Below are 21,080 nucleotides of genomic sequence, written 5' to 3'. Positions count from 1 at the left end.
GCTCCACGGATTTCACCTCGACACTGCATTTCCCAGTAAGCTCGTCATTTTTCCTTTTTGTTGCATATCACAAACACCAAAGTTTTCTAAATATACGTTATTCACCTTTATAACACGACTTATAATAGTGTCAATTGTATGGATGAAATATTATCATGAAGGGGCTAAAGTCTCCCCAAGCTACCGGTTCGTGGGGCTGCCATTGTCTCCCCTCATTAAAGTCATCTCAGACCGCCCACCGTAAACTTCCCTGTACTCTGAGGCCCCACTAAAAGGAGGAAGCCCCGGCTTAAAGGCTGCTTAAACCCCCAGGCTCCGGCTACCACGGGGAGGTATTTCCCTTCACGCCCGCAAATTGGTCCTAGAGGGAGGGGCGCTCGTCAGTCCCTGCCAAATCCGGGGGGAGGGGCGAAGGTCAGAGGCTTCCTTCAACCCCGCCTTGCCTGCCATTCAAGTCCCGAACTTTCGCAGTACTGGTTAAAGTTTCCCTTCGGCCCGCCTCCGTCACTCACCTGATTAGATGTTTATGAGTCAAAGGGCGGGGTCATGAGGGTGTCAAGAGTTTATTGGTTGGTCTGTACGCCTGTCAACAGTGTACCGCCTCCTGTCTCGGGGAGCTCCCTCGTCAATGGCTCCTCACCCTGTCCATATTCAAGGTTTCCCTCTTCCTATTGGCCTGGGGACACGCCTGTCCGGTCCCAGGCTCGTCCTCGTTGGTGACAGCGCCGAAACAGGCCCGCCTTTCTCCGGAGGATTGGCGGAGCGGCGCACACAGAGCCCACCCTTGATGGTAGACGTAATCGTGCTATTGGCCGGGGCCCCCGCCCCAGGGCGAGGAGGAGGAGGAGGGGCTGGAGGGTTTGGTTGAGCTGCGGCTGTTTGTCTGTTCGACACAGGCTTGGGCCCGACGGGGGAGACGGAGCCCCAGGTACCGGGCTGATGGAGCCCTGTAGGGTAGGGGCGGAGGCGCCCGGGAGAGGAGAGCAGCCTGGCCTGAGAGCAGAGGCGGGTCTGGGCCTCAGCGATGGGGTTAGAGCGGCCCGCTGGAGAGGGGAGAAGGGGGCCGGGCCCCGGCAGGCCTTATGGGGGCGCTGGGGAGGGGGCTAGGCGGGCTGGGAGCCCGAAGTTGGTGAGGCTGGGTTCTGCCGGCGGCGGGGCTGGGAGTGGGCACGCGAGGCCCCGGTCTGTGTGAGGGCAGGGCAGGCCTCATTGAGCAGCGCTGAGAGGGAGGAGCTGGAGGAAAGGCCGGGCAGCCGGTGAGGTAAGCCCATCTGCGGGGCGGTGAGGAGGGGTCAGCCCCAACGCCCGGCCCCGAGCGTCACCGGGGCTGGCGCTCTCGAGAGGTCTGATTGGAAGGGCCCAAGAAGGGTTCTGAGTTGGGTAGGAAGCCTTCTTTTTCCGGGAAAGTGACAATTATAACAATAGCGAGGGTGCCCCGGAGTTGCGCGGAGAGGAGGATTTGGGTTCGTGAGGCCAGCGAAGAAAGCTTCCCTAACCGAGAAGGCTGAGGTAGCTGGGGAGCTGGACGCAGGGCCTGGCGTCACCGTGCAGCTTGTGGGTTCGCTCCAGGGTGGGCTGGAGGCTCTGGGGCTTGGGAGGACCCACCCTTTTGTTCCCATTGAGTGTGGAGATGTGGTAACTGGAAGTTTTGGGTACTCCCAGGGTAGCCAATGAAAACAAACGTAATTTTTTTTTTCTCCTGTGACTGTTGGCTGTTCCAAACTCAGACCCTCCACTTTCCCTTGGCTTCACCTGGAGAGTGCACGCTCTGTTTCTTCCTACCAGCCTCGGATGGTTTAGGGTGCAGTGCTTGTGCAAGAGCTGAGAAGTTGGATTTGGGGGATGTTTGCTTGTTTTCCCACGCAGTAATGTGGTCTGTGGTGGATACCATAGCTCGCACTTGGAAGTGGGGAGTGAGCCAGCTCCTCTCCCCAGCCACCAGGAGAGCTTCCAGCCATAGTCAGTGAAACTTTGTAGGACTTAGACTTGGTTGTTTCCTAGGCAGGTAATGATGAGGTGGAACCAACCCTGGAAATAAGAAGTGATATCACTTGAGGAAGGGATTTGGGGAAGAGAAATTCTATTCCACAAGGTTGCCATCACCCCTGTTCTTTGTTTACTTCTTCAGGAGCCCCGGTTAGAAATAGCAAACAGCCCTGGCTGGTTTGGCTCAGTGGATAGCGCATCCGCCTGCAGATTGAAGGGTCCCAGGTTCAATTCCAGTCAAGAGCATATGCCCAGGTTGCGGGCTGGGTGCCCAGTAGGGGGCGTGCAGGAGGCAAGAATCAGTGATTCTTTCTCATCATTGATGTTTCCATCCCTCCCTCTCCCTTCCTCTCTGAAATCAATAAAAATATATTTTTTTAAAAAATAGCAAACAGTAAGACACTTGGGGGAAGGGGTGAGTAGAGAAAAGGAAGATGTATTTCTAAGGCACAGGAGTCCCCTCCTCCCATATGTTTTTAATGGTCTTCTGACCTTAGTCTCCCATAGATTGGATCTTTTTGGGTTTTCCCTTATACTTCCTCCTTTTTTCCTTTTATACCATTGTATTTTGTCACTACATTCCTTCTTAATGTGAAAAGTAATATGTACATATTTTTAAATATTCAAGCTGTACATAAGTGTAAAAAGTGTAAATGCCCCCACACATAATCTCACTAATTACATTTCATCCAGAAAGGTCAGAGATAAGAGAGAGCAGATGAGACTAATCTTGCTTGCGTTGGGGAATGTGCCACCAAAGGCAATTTTGCTTTATGTTCCTACCAAACGCTGGTCTTGTTCTTTTCAGTTTCCCTTCTGGGATGATACTCTGTTATTTATTGTGCTCCTTCACAGTTCTTCTTGTCTTGCTTCTATCAAATTCAGACAAGCAAAGAGCTGTACTCTGGGCTATCCCTCACCTTACACACACCCCAGTTGTGCAGTGGGTATCTTAGAAAATGCCCAGATAGATGGCCAAAACTTTTTTCTCTTTTATGAGCAGGAAAAAAACATGAAGGAGAATCATTTTGTTTGGGAGTACTATTGGCATCTCTGCTAAATGAGAAATTTGAGACCTCTATCTTCTTGTTCATGGTCTCTGCCTGTGTAGATTATATGACTGTCCCTTCATTATCCTAAAAGAAGATGATGGTTCTCCTAAGGGTCCCTTGTATCTTTCTATGAGAAGCTCCCAAGTTTCTCTAGATAAGAAATTGGCTGTCCTTTAAACCTAGCACAACTGGGACATTTCATACTACCTCCTTGTTGAATTTATCCTTACCGGCTTTAGAAGTCCTCTGATATGCCCAGCCTTTGTACAGAAACCTTGACTGTGTCCCCCAAGAGTTTTTATTTCCTCTCCCGGCAAAGCCAGTCCTAGAGAAAATTGTAGGAGTTTGTATGTGTGTTTTAATCCTCTCTAGACTTTGCCGTGTTCTACATCCTGGTGATATCCTGTCCCTTTCTTTATATATTTCTTGGTCTTTTCTACCTTCCCCTTAATCAAAGCCGACCTTTAAGAAATGATCTGGAATTGCTTCATATTAAGGTGTAAGTAACAAATAGTCCCTTAAAGTATTAATCTTCCCAAGAGTTTTTGTTTCATAAGAAGGAGCTAAGGAGTGGAATTATCAATATAGAATTTCAAACATAAACCTTGAGTTACAAAAATTTACTTGGAGAAGGGGGCTTTCCTATTGCCCTTGAAGTCATACCTTATATCTTCTCTTACTTTGCCCAGGAGCAAGATTGCTCTTCTATAGTTTGCTTGTTTGTGTGCATAGATAAGGATTTGACTGCTGAGGAGGCAGAGGGTAGGAGAAGTAAGTGTATAGCTCCTATTCGTAAGGCATTCAGATTGGAAAGTAAACAAAGTGTAAGACAGTGACTTAAGGAAATGCAACAGCTCTCTAGGAGGAAGGATACCTTAAAACCCTACACAATACACTCCCACTTCCCAAGAGTATTTTAGGAAAGATTTAGTCATTGACTGAATAGTAACTAAGCTGAGTAAGGAGCCACCCGTGTGAGCAAATTCTGTGCACATTTCTGAACCAGGTTGTAGCTTCTGTTTAGGGACCGCGGGTACCTTTTCAGTGTCCTCAAGCTCTGTGGTGGTATGAGTATTTGTGTGTGTGTTGTTTTTGTTACTCCTCACCCAAGGATATTTTTCCATTGATTTCTTTAAAGAGAGTGGAAGGGAGAGGAAGAGACATAGAAACATTGATGTGAGAGAGACACTTCAATTGGTGGCCTCCCATATGCCTTTGCCAGGGATTGCGCCTGCAACCGAGGTATGTGCCCTTGACCAGAATCCAACCCAGGACCCTTCAGTCCCCAGGCTGGCTAACACTCTATCTATGGAGTCACACCAGCTAGGGCTGTATGAGGTGTTGTGTTTTTTGTTTTTAATTTGTGTTTCTCAAGATCAAAAATTAATAGAGATAATGGCCCAAAGTTTGTTGAACATTAATATCAACTGAAAATTCAGGGAATTTTTTTATTTAGCCATAGTTGCTTCAGTGTTAGGGTGGGAGGGCCACATGTTCGGTGTGATTAGGCCATTTGAGGCATAGTAACGGGTGACAGGAAAAGCAGTTAGCCCATATGAGTTGCAACAGTACCTTGTGGGTTGGGTCCCTAGGGGGCCCTCCATCCAAGGGAGATCAGAAAGCAGCCAGGGGAGAGAATTGGTTCTCTGAGGCTGATTAAAAACTTTTCCAACTGGAAATAAGTAAGAAGCTATCCAGATGGCATGGAAGGGGAGGAGTTAATGGAGGGAGGAAGCAGGATTGCTTTGGCCTTAATATAAGGAGCATTTAATGAACATCTACTAGGGATCAGGTATTGTGCTCTGCTCTGGAGATTCAAGATAACATAAAAAGTAGTCACACTTTTTGAGAAGTACATAGTTTAAACTAATATGACATAATAAATGCTGTGATGGTAATACAGTCTTAATACTGTGTGACCCCAGAGGAAGCAGTGATGAATACTGCTGGGGTGAGGGTAATTATGCAATTTCATAGAGAAGGTGACATTTGAGCTGGGCTTTAAAAAATACATTAGAAGTTTGCTAGGCAGGCAAGGTGTGAAAGGGCATTCCAATCTTTCCTAGGTCAGTAGTAGGGAGTTTGTACTACCATGCTGATAAGAGAGAAGTATGCTTTTTGCCTCTTAGGGAAATATAAGGGAAAGAGAGGGGGAAGTGGAAGGACTCTCTCCAGCCAGTGATTCACTGGTTAACACTAGATCAACACAATGAAAGAGCTGAGCCAAATAGCGGAGCTCTCAGTTCAAGATGTTTGTAATTTGGAATCTAAGTAAAGTTTGCAAGTTGAAGGTTTTTACTGGCTTCTGCCCTATCTTCCATACTCAATAAATCTCTCCCATTAATCCCAAGGCCCACTGAATTCTGCAAAAGTTACCACTTCTTTCCCTATCACCTTCCATTAAATTGTTTCTTTCAGCTGTCCTGGCAGGCGTTGGTCAAGACCTTGTAGAAAGGCATAATAATGAGTCCTTTTGTCAGAAGGATGTGGGACTGGATCCCAGTACCCAGGGAAAGCCTAGGTCTTCCTAACGTTTAGTCCCAAAGGAAGTACTTATCTAAAATGAATAGAGGCAGAAATTCTATCCAATCTCAGCTCTTGTTCCTGTCCTGGTGCCCTCTTCGGAGTTCAGTACCTATTGCTTCCCTAGGAGGTATAGTGGTATAATAGTAGCAAGAGTACCTGACTGGGAGTACCTGTTAGAGAAGATTTGCTACTAAACAGCTGTGTCACCAGGCAAGGTGATTTTTATGTGCCTTGGTTTCCTCACCTACAAAATACAGAGACTGGGCTAGATGACCTCTAGATTGCTTCTTACCTGGCAAACTGACTTTACACGGCTAACATTTGGGAATGGGCTAGAGCTAGACTCTAGTGTCTATGTACTTGGAACTCAGTCTCTGTAGATAGGTGAGAGGCTTCATATGTAGTAGGCCTATGCTACCAAGTGGAAGGAAGCCAAAGGAACAGAGTTGTGTTCTAGCTGGGATCAGCAGGCTGAGAAAGCCTTCCTATTCATACTTTCCTGCCCCTTTATCCTCCCTCTTTCCCCTCTCCCAGTGGGCTGTTGCCAGGGTCAAGCCTCAGTCCTCCCTAGTTAACGGTCATCTGATAAGTCATTCTTGTGGAGCTGCACTTCTAAGGGAAGTTAAATCTGGTTTCTTCTCTTCTGAACTGAAAGGGTTGAAAGGAAAATCTCCTTCCTCCCTCTTTATTTTTGTCTCAGGTCTAGAGGTAATAATCATCACACTACTTGACTGGTTGGCTGTGGTTTATTGTTTACCTTTGAATGGATCATTTGCCCACTATCAACTCTTAGCAAAAAAAGTCACTACCAGAATAGTGAAATCAATTGAATCTTACAGATATTTCATTTTTGTACCCCTAATTTTTTGAGAGTCTAGCTAGCTGTTGCATAAAAAAAGCCATGATGCCCTTATAAATATGCTGGGATTAAAGATCAAGGCATAGCGATGGACAGCCCTTCAATTCCTGTGAACAGGGAAGGAGGACATATTGAGGGTGACACATTGGGGTGGGAGGTAGTCTTTTATAACCCACTGGTTATTGATCTCTGATAAGCCAAGGTTGCTTAGTAGCAAGAAAGTTTGCTGATTGTGTGTCTGAGCTCTGGTTTGACTTACTGTCTGTGGGGGTTATTGATCAAGGCTTTGCAACCAGCATATGTCTTTGACTGTTTCCTATCTTCACTCTTCCCCAATTCCCTACTGTTTTCCCAAGCCTACAGTGATGTGTCTGCCCATGAGAATTCAGTCTACTCTAATTTTCATGTTTTAATTTTGTAGAATAGTAACATTAAGGCTTAGTGTTCTGCCCCTTAGATCATATGTTTTAAAATAGATAAAAAGGTAGACCAGCTGGGTATGGCTCAGCAGTTGAGCATCCATCCAGAAACTAAGCTCACCGGTTCAACTCCCAGTCAGGGCAGTTGAATTGGGGGCTCATACCCAGTAGGGGGCATGCAGGAGGCAGCTGATCAATGATTCTCATCGATGTTTCTATCTCTTCCTCTACCTTCCTCTCTGAAATCCATAAAAAAATATATTTTTTAAAAAGGTAAAGGAATAAGTTTTTGAAGATTCTAGTAACTTTTCCTGTTGTTTCTTTAGAGTACTGTATAATATATGCCCTGGCTGAGTGGCTAAGTTGATTGGAGTATCATCCCATACACCAAAAAGTTGGAGGTTTGATCCCCAGTCAGGGCATGTATGGGAGGTAACCGATCGATGTTTCTCCCTTCCTCTTTCTCTAAAAATCAATAAAAATATATTATCAGGTGAGGATTTAAAAAAGAGTATAGTCTAATGTCACCTAAAGAAAACTTGATCAGTTTATCATCTGCAGTTATTTATATTTTATTTTTTATTTTTGTTTTCATCTTTAATTTCTTTATTGGTTAAGGTATTACAAGGGTGTCCTCACCCCCCCCATTAACCCCCAACCTCCCCCCCGCAGTTATTTTTTTTAATGTAGTTATTTTTCGATTGTGTCATCTGTTTTCAAATTTAAAGTGTAGAGTTTTATGATGACCTAGCCTCTGTTCCTATGAAACAATGTATATGAGCCACATAAATAGGTTTTTAAAAATAATTCATCCTGCCCATCCGGCATGGCTCAGTGGTTGAGTGTTAACCTGTATACCAGGAGGTCATAGTTGAATTCCCGGTCAGGGCACATGCCCGGGTTGCAGGCTTGATCCCCAGTAGGGGGCATGCAGGAGGCAGCCGATCAATGATTTTCTCTCATCATTGATGTTTCTCTCTCTCTCCTTTCCTCTCTAAAATCAATAAAAATATATTTAAAAAGATAACTCATCCTCACAGAAGTTGAGTAACCCTAAGAGAAACAAATTTCTTAAATGTACCCAGAACTTTGGATTCAAATCCTGCTCTTTGCTACTCTCCCCTCTCCCCTGTTCATCGTTATAGATAAGGAAGCTGAGGCTCAGAAAGGCAAATCAGAGTGAGCAGCCTAAGATCACAGTGGGTTAACTGAGAAAGGGAATAAAAGTCAGGCTTGCACAGTAACAAAGCCCTTACCACTACATGGGACTGTGTCTGTCTAGTTTGGCTTTCAGTTTTCATAACTTTAATAGCAGGATTGGAGAATCCTCTAATCCCTGTACTCAGTCCTCATCTTAATTCCATCTAGGAGTGAAATTAACTATGGCCTATAGGCTGGCCAGAGACTAGACTTCCTTCCATCCCCTGCTACCCCATCTTTCAGTGTCAGGCCTCTCTAAAGCAGTGTTTTTAAAATTTTTTTGATCATGACTCACTTTTTTAAAAAAAGGCGTTTTACATCAAAATTCAGTGTGTGTACATATACAAGAGACATTTTTACAACATGATTCTTTTTTGTTGTTTTTGCTATTAATCCTCACCTGAGGATATTTTTTCCCATTAATTTTTTTAGAGAGAGTAGAAAGGAGGGGGGGGGGGTGGTGAAAGAGGGAAACATCAATTGGTTGCTGTCAGCGCACACCCTGACTGGGAAAGGGATCAGACCTGCAACCCAGGTACTCCCAGTTGACTGGGAATCAAACCCAAGACCCTTTAATGCAGTGGTTCTCAACCTTCTGGCCCTTTAAATACAGTTCTTCATGTTGTGACCCAACCATAAAATTATTTTCGTTGCTACTTCATAACTGTAATGTTGCTACTGTTATGAATTGTAATGTAAATATCTGATATGCATGATGGTCTTAGGCGACCCCTGGGGAAGGGTCGTTCCACCGCCAAAGGGGTTGCGACCCACAGGTTGAGAACCGCTGCTTTAATGTGTGGCCAACACTCTAACCACTGAGAAACACAGGCCAGGGCACAACATGATTCTTATGCTTACTATTTGTAGTTACGCTTAATTTTCTTTTTAATATACTTATCATCATCCACCAAGTGATTTCACGGCCACTATTGGCTTATAGCCTCAGTTTGAGAAACTAAAGGTTTGAGGGTGAAAACAGCTAAAGAATTATAACATTGGTTAAGAAGCTAATTAATACTGATTCTTGCACTACAGAATTTTGGGTTTCATGGACCAATTAATTTTAATTGTTCCCCCCCTCCCCAAGTAATTATATTTAGAAAGTTTACTACTGCCTGTCACCATAATTTTTTTTTTAAATATATTTTATTGATTTTTTACAGAGAAGAAGGGAGAGAGATAGAGAGAGTCAGAAACATCGATGAGAGAGAAACATCGATCAGCTGCCTCCTGCACATCTCCTATTGGGGATATGCCCGCAACCCAGGTACATGCCCTTGACCGGAATCGAACCTGGGACCTTTCAGTTCGCAGGCCGACGCTCTATCCACTGAGCCAAACCGGTTTCGGCAATTTTTTAAGCATTGAAAAAAAACAAACCCACCCAAACAGTTGTTTAGGAAGTTTTTAAAAAATATATTTCCTGTTAAAAAAGAATTATGTAGAATGAAAAAAATCTGAATCCTTCACATACCATTTTCCTCATTTCCACTCTCTTCCGAGGTAACCACTGTTAACAAATGGATGTGTATCTTTCCATACTTTTCTCTGTGCAGGATTGTCTTTTTTACAGAAATAGAATCCAACCACATGTTTTAGTCTACAGCATATTTTTTACTTCACAATAGATTTTAGAGGTTTTTCATATATATATGTGTGTGTGTGTGTGTGTGTGTGTGTGTGTGTATATATATATGAGAGAAAATTAATTCTAAGAAATTATAAATCTTGTTATAAAGGATATATTCAAGTTTAATAAATTTAGTTTTATGAAAAACATGCTATATTGTCTTTATTTTTATCATTTCATCATAGACCAGTGAAAACTTAATAAAAAAATGGCATATGTGAATCTGGATTCTTAGGATACACTGGCCTAAGAGACTATAGAATACCTAGCAGGATCAGAGTAATTTGTTCCATTCCTCTGTCTTACTCTAATATACTTTTCTAAGTTCTCACTTCTATCTCGTTCCTCTTCCAATTTTCTCTTTATAGTTTTCTGTGGGGTTTTTTTGTTTGTTTGTTTTTTGTTGTTGTTTTTAGAGAGAGAGAAACATTGATTTGCTGTTCCCACTTATTCATTGGTTGATTCTTGTATGTGCCCTGACTAGGGATCAACCCCGCAACCTTGACATATCAGGAAGATGCTCCAACCAACTCAGCCAGCCAGCCAGAGCCGACACTTTCTTTTTTCTCTATCTCTTTTATGTTATGGTTGCTTTTTAGGAATATATTGATAACCAATTCTGAATTATACCTTAGTATATTAAATTGATGTTTTCTGTGAATTAGGGCCACTCAGTAGCAAAACTATCTCATTTATTAACACTATGCAAAATAAATCTTTCACTTAGTCCTTATAGCCACTCTATGAGGTAGGCATTTTTTCCATTTTATAAAAGTAGAAGGTAAGACTTGCAGAACATATTTTTTTCTTTCTTTTTAAAATTGAATTTAGAGAGAGAGGAATGGAAAGAGAGAGAGAGAGAGAAACTCTATTTGTTCCACTTATTTATGCATTCATTGGTTTCTTATATGTGCCCTGAGGGGATCAAACCTGCAACCTTGGCTTATGGGGACAATGCTCTAACCAACTGAGCTACCTGGCCAAGGCCAGAAAATTTTTCTTGATGTCATATTAATAATGATTAGTAACTTAATAATCATTTGAGCACTTAAAGTCAAACACTTACACAAATTCTTTATGTGTATTATCTCATTGAATCCTCACAACCTTAGGAAGTAGGTCCTCATAAGGCTGTTACCCATTCTACAGCTGAGAAAAGGAGTACACTGATAAGATTTAGTAACTGGCCCAAAGTTTCGCAGCTAATAAGCAGAACTGTAAAATAAACCCAGTGAATTGGACTCCACAGCCACAGAATTGGACTCTGCACTGCCTCCTATATGATTTTTCTGTCTTTACTGGGATTGCAGAGATTTTAACCCTGATTTGACTTCAAAACAACTTGCTATAGTGACAAAATGTTTCCCCACATATACTGTAAAGCAGGGGTCCTCAAACTACGGCCCACGGGCCACATGCAAATACAAATATTGTATTTGTTCCCGTTTTGTTTTTTTACTTCAAAATAAGATATGTGCAGTGTGCATAGGAATTTGTTCATAGTTTTTTTAAAACTATAGTCCGGCCCTCCAACGGTCTGAGGGACAGTGAACTGGCTGGCCCCCTGCTTAAAAAGTTTGAGGACCCCTGCTGTAGAGTATGATGATTGTGGAGTCACTAGAGAAGGGAAAAATTATTCACACTGGAGAAGGGAAAAATTCATTTGAACAAGCAAAGTACAACCCAAGCAATGCTTAGATTTTAGAAGTTCTGCATGCTCTGATAATACTAACAACTTCTTTCAATGCCTTAGTTTCTTTCCCCCTCAGAGTCAGATTGATGAAGTATTCAGGTTTGCATGATTAGCCTCCTGAAGCCCTACTTCTCTCTCTGCCTCCTCCAGCACCAGCTTTCCTAGCCTCTTGGAAGGAAGGTAGAGAAGGCTCGATTGGCTACCTCCTGTACACCTCAAGTTTATTCTTCCATCAAATATTTATTGCTTGAAGACTTACTCTTACACCATCCCCTGGAGATTCCTGCATGTGTTTAGAAGGTATACCTTCTTTCTCTGTCTCTAATTTGGAGGACTACAGCTGTTAGGCCCTTTTAGTATGGAGGGTAATCTAATCCCTAAGCACTAGGAAGACAGCTGCAAGTTGAGAGCAGGTCAAGCCTACTGACTCTTAGACTTAAGAAACTTTCAGACGTGGAGAGGTGGCAGAAGCGAAATGAAAGAGTTGATATTTCTCTACTCACCTTTGACCATAAATGAGTATATTTTCTGGCAATTGGACCTTGGTTAGATTTTCAGAAATATCAAGAAGACTGGTCATATATGAAGGATACAGAACCAGAAGATAGCCTTCCACTATTAGGAGGATTGACATTCCCACACCACTAGAATGAATCCCTTCTTTTCAAAGCTAGAAAAAAGCAGAGCAGGAGGAAGAAAAAGGACAGCCCCAAGCCCTAGCTGGTATGGTTCAGTTGGTTGAGCGTTGTCCTGTGCACCAAAGTCGCTAGTTTAATTCCCTGTCAGGGTACATGCCAGGGTTGCAGGCTGGATCCCCAGTAGGGAGTGTACAAGAGGTAGCCAATCGATGTTTCTCTCTCACATCGATGTTTCTCTCTCCCAACAATGTTTCTCCCTTTCCCTTCCTCTCTCTCTAAAATCAATTTTAAAAAAAGAAAGAAAAACACTAACAAACAAAAAATAAAATCAATAAAAACATTTTTTAAAAAAAGGACAGCCTCAGGAAACCAGGGAGATACTGAGGATCTACGGTACTTGTAGGTGGATCTAGATGTTCTTCAGGCCAACTAAAAGTTGATCAATTTGCTATTCTTTAAAGACATGGTGAGAAATTAATGGAAGGAGTAAAGATTCTTCTACACCGTTTTCAGTCTCCATTTTGGCTCTGTTGGCACTTGGGGATTATGTAGTAGGGTAAACTCTACTTCAGATGCAGTTCTTATTTTATCGTTCTCCACTCTTACCACTGAGTGTCAGCTGCCTGGTTACACTCAGTAGTGTAACCAAACAGTGGATGATTATAAGATCACTAGAGGCCCGGTGTACGAAATTCGTGCACAGGTAGAGTCCCTAGGCCTGGTCAGCAATCAGGGCCGATTGGGGCCTTCCGGCTACCAGCCAGGACCTTCCTTCATTCCATGTCGCCCCCTGGTGATCAGCATACATCATAGCAAGCAATCAAACTCCTGGCCTCCCGGTCTAACTCCCGAGGGGACACTTTGCATATTAGCCTTTTATATATAGATAGGAGCAAAGAAATGAAGAGATTCTATCCTTTGTCTAAAAAGTGATTGTAACTATAATGGGTCTGTTTTAATTTTACCCGATTTTTTTCTTACAGGACTGTTGAAGCCTGGAAGTCCCCTCCCCTCCCCCTTCCCCCCTTTGCCGCTTTGTGGCATTCCCCTCCCTCCACCCTTTCCCACTCTGAAAATCTAGCCATGACTAGCAGAAGCACAGCCAGGCCCAATGGGCAGCCCCAGGCCAGCAAAATATGCCAGTTCAAATTGGTCCTGTTGGGTGAATCTGCAGTGGGAAAGTCTAGCCTGGTGTTACGTTTTGTCAAAGGGCAATTCCATGAGTACCAGGAGAGCACCATTGGAGGTGAGTATCTCAGGGAAAGAAAAGGTTCAATGCTTAGTAAGGCTTTTGAAGGGAGATCTAGGGACCTAACTGTGAAGCTGGCTGTCTTAGCTCCCTGGAATGGAAATCCTTTATAAAACAGAAAGAAAAAGCCATAATGCCAAAAAGCAGGTATATATTCATCTTCTTGCTTTCTACAAGAAAGAAGATTGCCCTTAGCTCACCAATAAAACCACTAATTTTTATCTGTCTCCCTCCCCCTATTCTCATCTGAATCCCAGTCAGGTTCAGCTGAGTGTCATCTTGAGCAGGGGTGGTTTGGAGCAGATTCATAATCAGAGATGCACACCAGAATCATCTGGGGAACGTTTCATCCTATGCATACTTGGGCCCTACCCTAGATCTACTGATTAGTGTTGAAGGAGGTAGGGGTGTAGGCATATATGTATGTGCATTCTGATGCACATATCTGATAAAATAGAGGCTGGAATTAAATATGAAAGATAAAGGCCATTTGCCTTTCCCACATTTGCTACCTTCTCCCTGCCACTACCTCAAAAGTAGGTTGCTAATTCAATAAAAGATCACTTATAAGAACTCCATGTTACTATTTCCCGCCTGTACTAGTCACCTTGAAAATGTGGTATTCTTGCCCTAGCCAGCTTGGCTCAGTGGATAGAGCATCGGCCTGCAGATCAAAGGGTCCCCAGTTCAGTTCCGGGCACACACCTCAGGCCCTGGTTGAGGCGCGTGCAGGAGGCGTGTGCAGGAGGCAACCAATCAATGTGTTTCTCTTACATTGATGTTTCTTCCCTGTCTTTCCTTTCTTGCACTCTCTCTAAAAGATCAATGGAAAAATATCCTCGAGTGAGGATTAACAAAATATAAATAAAAAAAATGTTCTTTAAAAAAAAAGAAAATGTGGTGGTCTTAGGCTAGCAGAAAATTATAGAAAAAGTAACAGACAAATAACATTGATAAAGGTGGGACCTCCCATCAAACTTTAAAATCTTCTAATCAGTTAATTTTTTTCTTCTCTATTCAGTTCTTGATGTGAGTTTTATCTGAAGCTTATTATCTCTGTCATTATCTCTTATTTTGGTTAGAAGAGGGATGACTCTAGTGTAAGTGCCAGTTCTTTCTGTCCCTCATACTTTATTTATGATGTGCACCCATTCCTTAGACGAGAGAAACTTCTGCAGGAAGGACTTAGCCAAGTGTGGTCTTGTGGTCTTACTCCTGGTTCCAGGAATATATATAAAGAGAACACTAAACCTTTTCCTGTAGCTGAATTGCCCAAGTCATGATTGGTCTTAGGCTAAGAGTGGAGATATTTTGAAGGGGTGTGGAAATGTACCCATTCATCCTCTCACCACTGCTTCTCCATTCTCTTATCAATAGCGGCCTTCCTCACCCAGTCCGTTTGCCTAGATGACACAACAGTCAAGTTTGAGATCTGGGACACAGCAGGGCAGGAGCGATACCATAGCTTGGCCCCCATGTACTACAGAGGTGCCCAAGCTGCAATTGTGGTGTATGACATTACTAATCAGGTAAGTGGGCTGAGAGGGTGATCCTTGCTTTCACTTAAAGGAATTAAATTAGGTGGGGGAGAGAAAACAAGTTCTCAAAATAACAAAATTATGCTTCCAAGTGCTAAGAAGACAAAGGTAATAAATTATCAGAGACTAGAGGCCCTATGCAAGAAATTTGTGCACTGGCGGGGGGGGGGGGAGGGTCCCCCAGCCTGGCCTGTGCCCTCTCACAGTGCAAGAGCCCCTAGACCTATTGTCCCAAAGGTAGGCCCCACCCACCCATCCAGGGCTCCTCGATGGATTGCCCCAAAGAGGTAGGACGGACCCAGGGGTCCCACCTCTGCACCGCATAGAGCCATGGGACCCCCAGGCCTGGCCGCATGGAGTGGCCACTGGGCCCCGCCTCCACACATGCAGCGTCAAGTCCCCGCCCACCCACACCCACCCGCTGAGCATGCAGCCTCCTACTGATGGATTGTGGGATTGTGACGGCGTGAGGGCATCATGGAGTGAGGGCATGACAACCACCTAGGCCAGTAGTCGGCAAACTGCAGCTCGCGAGCCATATGCGGCTCTTTGGGCCCTTGAGTGTGGCTTTTCCACAAAATACCGACTTCTGCACATGGGCCACAAAGTTTCAATCACACTGTACATGCGCGCCCGTACATGGTATTTTGTGGAAGAGCCACACTCGGGGCCAAAGAGCCGCATGTGGCTCGCGATCCGCAGTTTTCCAACCACTGACCTAGGCTATTCTTAGTATAGATGGGTGGTTTCAGTGAGGGAAGACCACCTAGAAGAGGTGAGTTTTGAGACTGGGCTTTAAAGATGATGGGCCTAGATTGACGGTCATTCCAGCCCACCTATTTTCTTCCTCATGTTTTCCTAGGAAACCTTCGCCCGAGCGAAGACATGGGTAAAGGAACTACAGCGACAGGCCAGTCCTAGCATTGTTATTGCCCTGGCGGGGAACAAAGCTGACCTGGCCAACAAGCGCATGGTGGAGTATGAAGTAAGATGGCCCATAGAGCTCCTTTCTAATACACTCCCTCTGTGCTTGGGACCTCTTTTGTCCAAACCTGCCCTCTCTAGAAACCTCATCTGAGGACATTCATCATGTCATTCCCCAGTCCTGCACCACGTTAAAAACAGCAACACTGTGACCCTAATGATAGCCAGGAGATTTTAGAGGAGTCAGAGAACATTCCAGAGCAGCGAGGTGGGTAGGGAATACCAGCTGTGGGAGTACCAGTGCGAAAACAGGAAGGAGGGAGCAATTGAATTTAAGGTAAGGGACTGTTCAAGGGTCAGAACCCAAAAGCCCCCAACCAGCTTACCTTTCTTTTCCATGATTAGGATTCGTGATATCTGTTCGTTGCATAAAGTGGTCTAGACCATAGGTTATCCTTGAGGGAGTTGTCACCAAAATATGGATCCAGAGCCCACTGGCTCAGAGGAGAGTTAAGGTGAAGGAACCTAGGACATTGCCTAGCTCTGGTGCTACATGGGAGTGGAAAGGCCATGGTTGTTCTTTTTTTTTTTTTTTTTTTTTAATATATTTTATTGCCATAGTTGTTCTTAACCTACATTCTGAGCACCACTATACCCTATCCCTTGCAGGAGGCCCAGGCATATGCAGATGACAACAGCTTATTGTTTATGGAGACCTCAGCCAAGACAGCTATGAACGTGAATGATCTCTTCCTGGCAATAGGTAAGGTCAGAGCTGCCTGAGGTCTTCCTGTCGTTTTCCCTTACCTCTAGGCAAGATCACTAACCCAAGTCATAAGGATAAATGGGAGTGTCTCCTCTGGTGAAATACCTTAACTTTCTATTGTGACCTCCATCCTTTAGCTGTCTTTAATATAATTTACAAATAGTGAACCCTCTCCTCTTCAGAGCATTCTTTTAATGTTTCACATTTCCCCTTCTCCCCCACCCAATAGTCTTTTTGGGGGGATGAGTTAAAATCTACCACACTTTGTTCCCTTCTCTTTTGCCTCTAGCTAAGAAGTTGCCAAAGAGTGAACCCCAGAATCTGGGGGGTGCAGCAGGCCGAAGCCGAGGTGTGGATCTCCATGAGCAGTCCCAGCAGAACAAGAGCCAGTGTTGTAGCAACTGAGGGGGTAGCTAGCAGCGAACAAGTATGGAGCTAGCACGAGAGCTAAGAAATAACCTCCATTCCCAACCCTCAGCACACAGCCCCTACGGTAACAGCACACTGAGCCCTGGCTCCCAAGGGCTGCCTCCTGACAGCTCCGTCATGGCACTTTTTAACGCTTCAGCAACCAACACCAGGCAGCTGTTGCCACTGACCTCCTACCCCTACTCTGGGGCTTGGGGGTCAGATCCCCCAGGACTTACCTTCCAAAACAGTCTTTCTTCACTTTGTATTATAGGTGCAAGACAGTGACCTACTTACCTTTCCTTCTCCTCCCCACTTTTTCAGAAAACATTTTTTTGTCTCCTGCCCCTTCTGCTTTGGTCAATCCCTGTCCTTGATCCCCTTGTCCTCCTCTCCCTTGGATGGAGGTGGTGAACCCAGGAACTGAGGATGGAGGTTTCCAGTTCAGTCATATTAAGGGCCCTGGGGGAGAGTAAGGCTCAGAGCAGGAGGGAGTAAGGAAAATTCCTTTTTGGTTTATTTGGTTGGAGTTTCTCATATTTGAAAACACTGCAGCATCCATGAGTTGGCCTTGTGGAAGGTGTTTCTAGGTAGAGTGAGGATGGGAAGGCAAGCTCTTGGGCACCAGTTGGGAGTCGTGTTGTTAGTTACCTGGGCGGAGGCGGGGGTGGAGGCGGAGGTGGAGGTACAGTGTCATCTGTGGCTCTGGAACTCTTCCAAGGCCTAGTTTCCCTTCACTCAGTCTCTGAGGTAGCTTCTCCTCCACAGTGGGGGAAACTCTGGACCCCAGAGCCCTCCAAAGAATCTTCACTGGTTGCCTGCATCTTTGGTTCTGCTGTGATCTAATTGGAGGAGGGACCAGTTTCTGACACCCATCCTCTGATTTATACATATGCATTTTTTCCTCTCTGGCCTTTGGATGGCCTCAGCCCCAGCCATTGTATCCCCCTGCAGTTTGCACTTTAATTGATGGTGGTTCAGTTGGGACACTTGTTTTCTGGGGGTTTTGATTGATTTACCTGCCCTCTCACCTTTTAAATTAAATGGAATCCAAGATGTATATGAGGTTTGGGGAGGGACTGTCGAGTGGCAGCTACTCAAGCCCAATCTCCAATGCTATCTTGCTCCAACTCTGATTCTTAACCTATATTCTTGCCAGCCTATATTCTTGGGTATAGGTTTGCCTTTCCTGGGGAATTAACTGAAGCAACTGGAGAGCGGTCTCAGGATAGCACAGACCATGGTAGGGGTGAAGAGGAGTCAGGCCAGAGGGAGGAGTTTTCTCTCCTTCCCCAGGGTTCATGTTCAATTTGACCCACCCATTACCATGTCTTTTCTACTTCCCTGTACATAGGTATGATCTTTATTCCCACTGTACAGTCTGTTCTCCCCCCACCCCCACCCCCCCTATCAGGCCCTATTTCTTTTCTCCATTGTTAGTATCTTCAGTTTAGCCCCTCCATGCTTATGCCCATACTCATCCCTCATGCAACCAGTGGCTTAATCCATGTACCACTAGGGGCTAGCACCACAGAGGCCTACTTGTGGCCCCCTTAAAATACAACACCTGTTCCTGTGGTCAGAGAGACTGGCACTGAAGGTCCCTCACAACTGTCTCTCATCACCAGACGAAGTTGGTCCTTTCTAAATCTCTAGCCTCTCTTCACATCCCTCATCGGGTATTTTAGGATGTCTTTGGGAAGCCAGCAAGGCAGGAGAGCATTCTAAACTTCTTTTGGTTCCAGCCTAGGGTTTTGGAAAGTTGGGGAAAGTAATATAGGAAAGGCCTCAGTGACCTAGGATTGGAACCTTTCTGCCCTTGTGGCTTACAGACTTCCTTCTGTCCCAGAGCAGCTGAGAAATCCATGAGGCTGAGATTCTAAAGGACCCCGCTTAGGTTCTTCCATTTAGGCTTCAATTCCCTTCCTTGTCCAGGGGCAGCCTTAGTTCCCGTGGCCCTGAAATACATACACATTTTTGTCTTCCTTTGCCAGCACCTCACCAGCCCCCAACAGCACCCAGTGCATTCTTACAAGTGGAAGAACTAGGATGGCTCTCTTAAGTCTCTTAGAAATGAAGTTCTTTCTCTGTGTAGCCTTCCCCATGGAGCAGGAGTGAGGAGGTTTCATTGCCTTGGGGCTGGGAAACCATTTCTGCAGGCTTCTTCTCCCTCTCCAGCCCCTTTAGGAACAGGATTGGCCTTAGCTTCTGGGCCTATCTGCTGCCTTCCTTCTACTTCCTACCAGCTCTCTGCTTTTCTTTGAGCTCTCTTGGGCTTGGAAATCTTAGTTTTTATTTCGCAGCTCTTCATTTTTTCCTTCTATCAGTTTTTTTTGGGGGGGGGGGGTTCCCTTTTTTTCTTTTAAGAAAGCATTTGCCTTCCCCCCCCCCCCCCTTACTCTTCCAACATAACAATCGTGGTAACAGAATGCGACTGCTGATTTACCGATGTATTTAATGTAAGTAAAAATGGAAAAAAAAGAAAAGCGTATTGGAGTGTTGCTTCTTTTTTTTTTTTTTTTTTTTTTAACTTTGTCTGACATGAGAAATTTGGAAGAAAGGGCACCCAGTAGTTTTATTGCATCAGAAACACACCCTCCCCTGCATGTTGGTGCCTCCTTATTCCCTCTAATCTGTTCTTGAATAGTGAGATAACTTAACTTGGAAAATAGCATCTTTATTGCTGTTTTTTTGTTTGTTTGTTTTGGGGGGTATTTTGGAATTTTTAAAAAATATTTTAATTGATTTTTAGAGAGAGGGAGAGGTGGGGGGAGAGAAACATCGATGTGAGAGAAAAACATTGATTGGCTGCCTCCCATAAAGGCCCCAACCAGGGATAGAACCTGCAACCTGGGTATGTGCCCTGACCAGGATTTGAGCCCGCCACCTTTTGGTGTACAGGAAACTCAACCAACCAGCCCCGGGCTTTATTGCTGTTTAATCTCTCCTATTCCCAGGCCACTAGAGAGCTCATCAAGTCTGACCACAGCTATTTTTTTTTTTAGGTCCTCTTAACAGAACATATATATTGGGGGTGGAGGGGTGTCTATTACCTTTGGGCAGATAGTTGATGAGATTGGAGAGGTGGAATTTGTGACTCCTGTGAAGTATTATGCAAAAATGTATGTATTTCTGTAGGGAGCGGGTCCTTTGCCTTATTAGTATCTCAAAGGGGACCATGACTTAAAAAAAGATTAAAAAAAAAAAAATCACTGCCCTTGCCGGTTTGTCTCAGTGGTTAGAGTGTAGGCCCACAGACCAAAGGGTCAAGGGTTCAATTCCCAGTCAAGGGCACATACCTGGGTTGTAAGTTTGATCCCCGATGTTTCTCTCTCTTCTTCCTTCCCACACTTCCACTCTCTCTAAAGATCAATGGAAAAAGGATTTTAAAAAAATACTGAACTAGCATTTTTTATTGATCATGTGGCTTTACCCCAACAGGAAAATTTATCCTGGATCTGCTTTTATTTCCTGCTGTATGTGAAGCCCTTTAGTCTCAGTCTAAATGGAGGTGGGTGGGAGAGAATGATACAAAGAAAAAACTAGGTATGGATGCAGGAGAAGTTTTAAATTCCAAAGAATCTGAAAGGAAAGAGGACTGGTGCTAAACAGACCTGGCATTCCAGTCCTGTCTCTTGCCAACTTACCAGCTGTGGCCTTGATAAGTGACTTAGCTGCTCTCTGCCTCAGTTTCTTCTGTAAAACAAAGAAAAGTTGTGGTTTAAAGGTCAGTTATGTAGAGCATGTGTATGTCACACAAGGAGATATACTGTTGTTAAGACATACGCTTCCAAAAAAAAAAAAAAAATACTCTTATCCTTGGGCTGAGCCTGACTTTTTATATATATATATATATATTTTTTAATTTCAGACGACTATTTTTTTTTTTTTTTGACACATCCATTGGTTGCCTCCCACTCATGCCCCAACCCAGGGTGAAGATCTGACCTGCAACCCAGGTACCTGCCATTGACCTGTAATCGAACCCAAGACCCTTAGGTGCACAGGCCGACGCTCTAACCAATGAGCATGCCAGCCAGGGCTGAGCCTGATTTTTTAAAACATATATATATATTTAAATTTTTTAAAATATATTTTTATTGATTTCAGAGAGGAAGGGAGAGGGAGACATAGAAACATCAATGATAAGAATCGTTGATCAGCTGCCTCCTGCACACCCGCTACTGGG

At 44.3% G+C, this 21,080-nt stretch overlaps 1 protein-coding gene across 2 annotated transcripts; it reads left to right on the top strand.

Annotated features, from left to right (window-relative positions):
• The first annotated feature begins 829 nt into the window (after positions 1–829).
• On the top strand, positions 830–19,382 carry RAB5B (RAB5B, member RAS oncogene family). 2 transcript variants are annotated; one of them, XM_081082928.1, is made up of 6 exons: positions 830–928; positions 12,990–13,252; positions 14,633–14,784; positions 15,656–15,778; positions 16,387–16,480; positions 16,773–19,382. In XM_081082928.1, the coding sequence occupies exons 2-6, from the start codon at positions 13,090–13,092 to the stop codon at positions 16,886–16,888; spliced, it is 648 nt and encodes a 215-aa protein (XP_080939054.1). In that variant the 5' UTR covers positions 830–928; positions 12,990–13,089; the 3' UTR covers positions 16,889–19,382. The 2 variants fall into 2 exon arrangements, with proteins under 2 accessions (XP_080939054.1, XP_080939055.1); XM_081082929.1 differs by lacking the exon at positions 15,656–15,778 and having other exon boundaries at positions 848–928.
• Positions 19,383–21,080: the final 1,698 nt, after the last annotated feature.

The sequence above is a fragment of the Myotis nattereri genome, assembly GCF_964212035.1.
Source record: "Myotis nattereri genome assembly, chromosome: 2".
In the NCBI taxonomy this organism is placed as follows: domain Eukaryota; kingdom Metazoa; phylum Chordata; class Mammalia; order Chiroptera; family Vespertilionidae; genus Myotis; species Myotis nattereri.
This window is presented reverse-complemented; position numbering and strand designations above follow the sequence as displayed.

Excerpts from the sequence above, each read along its gene's own strand:
- RAB5B (XM_081082928.1), top strand. The coding sequence starts at position 13,090 with ATGACTAGCAGAAGCACAGCCAGGCCCAATGGGCAGCCCCAGGCCAGC. Across the intron at positions 15,779-16,386 it reads AGCGCATGGTGGAGTATGAA|GAGGCCCAGGCATATGCAGA; the intron begins GTAAGATGGCCC and ends TATCCCTTGCAG. Across the intron at positions 16,481-16,772 it reads TGATCTCTTCCTGGCAATAG|CTAAGAAGTTGCCAAAGAGT; the intron begins GTAAGGTCAGAG and ends TTTTGCCTCTAG.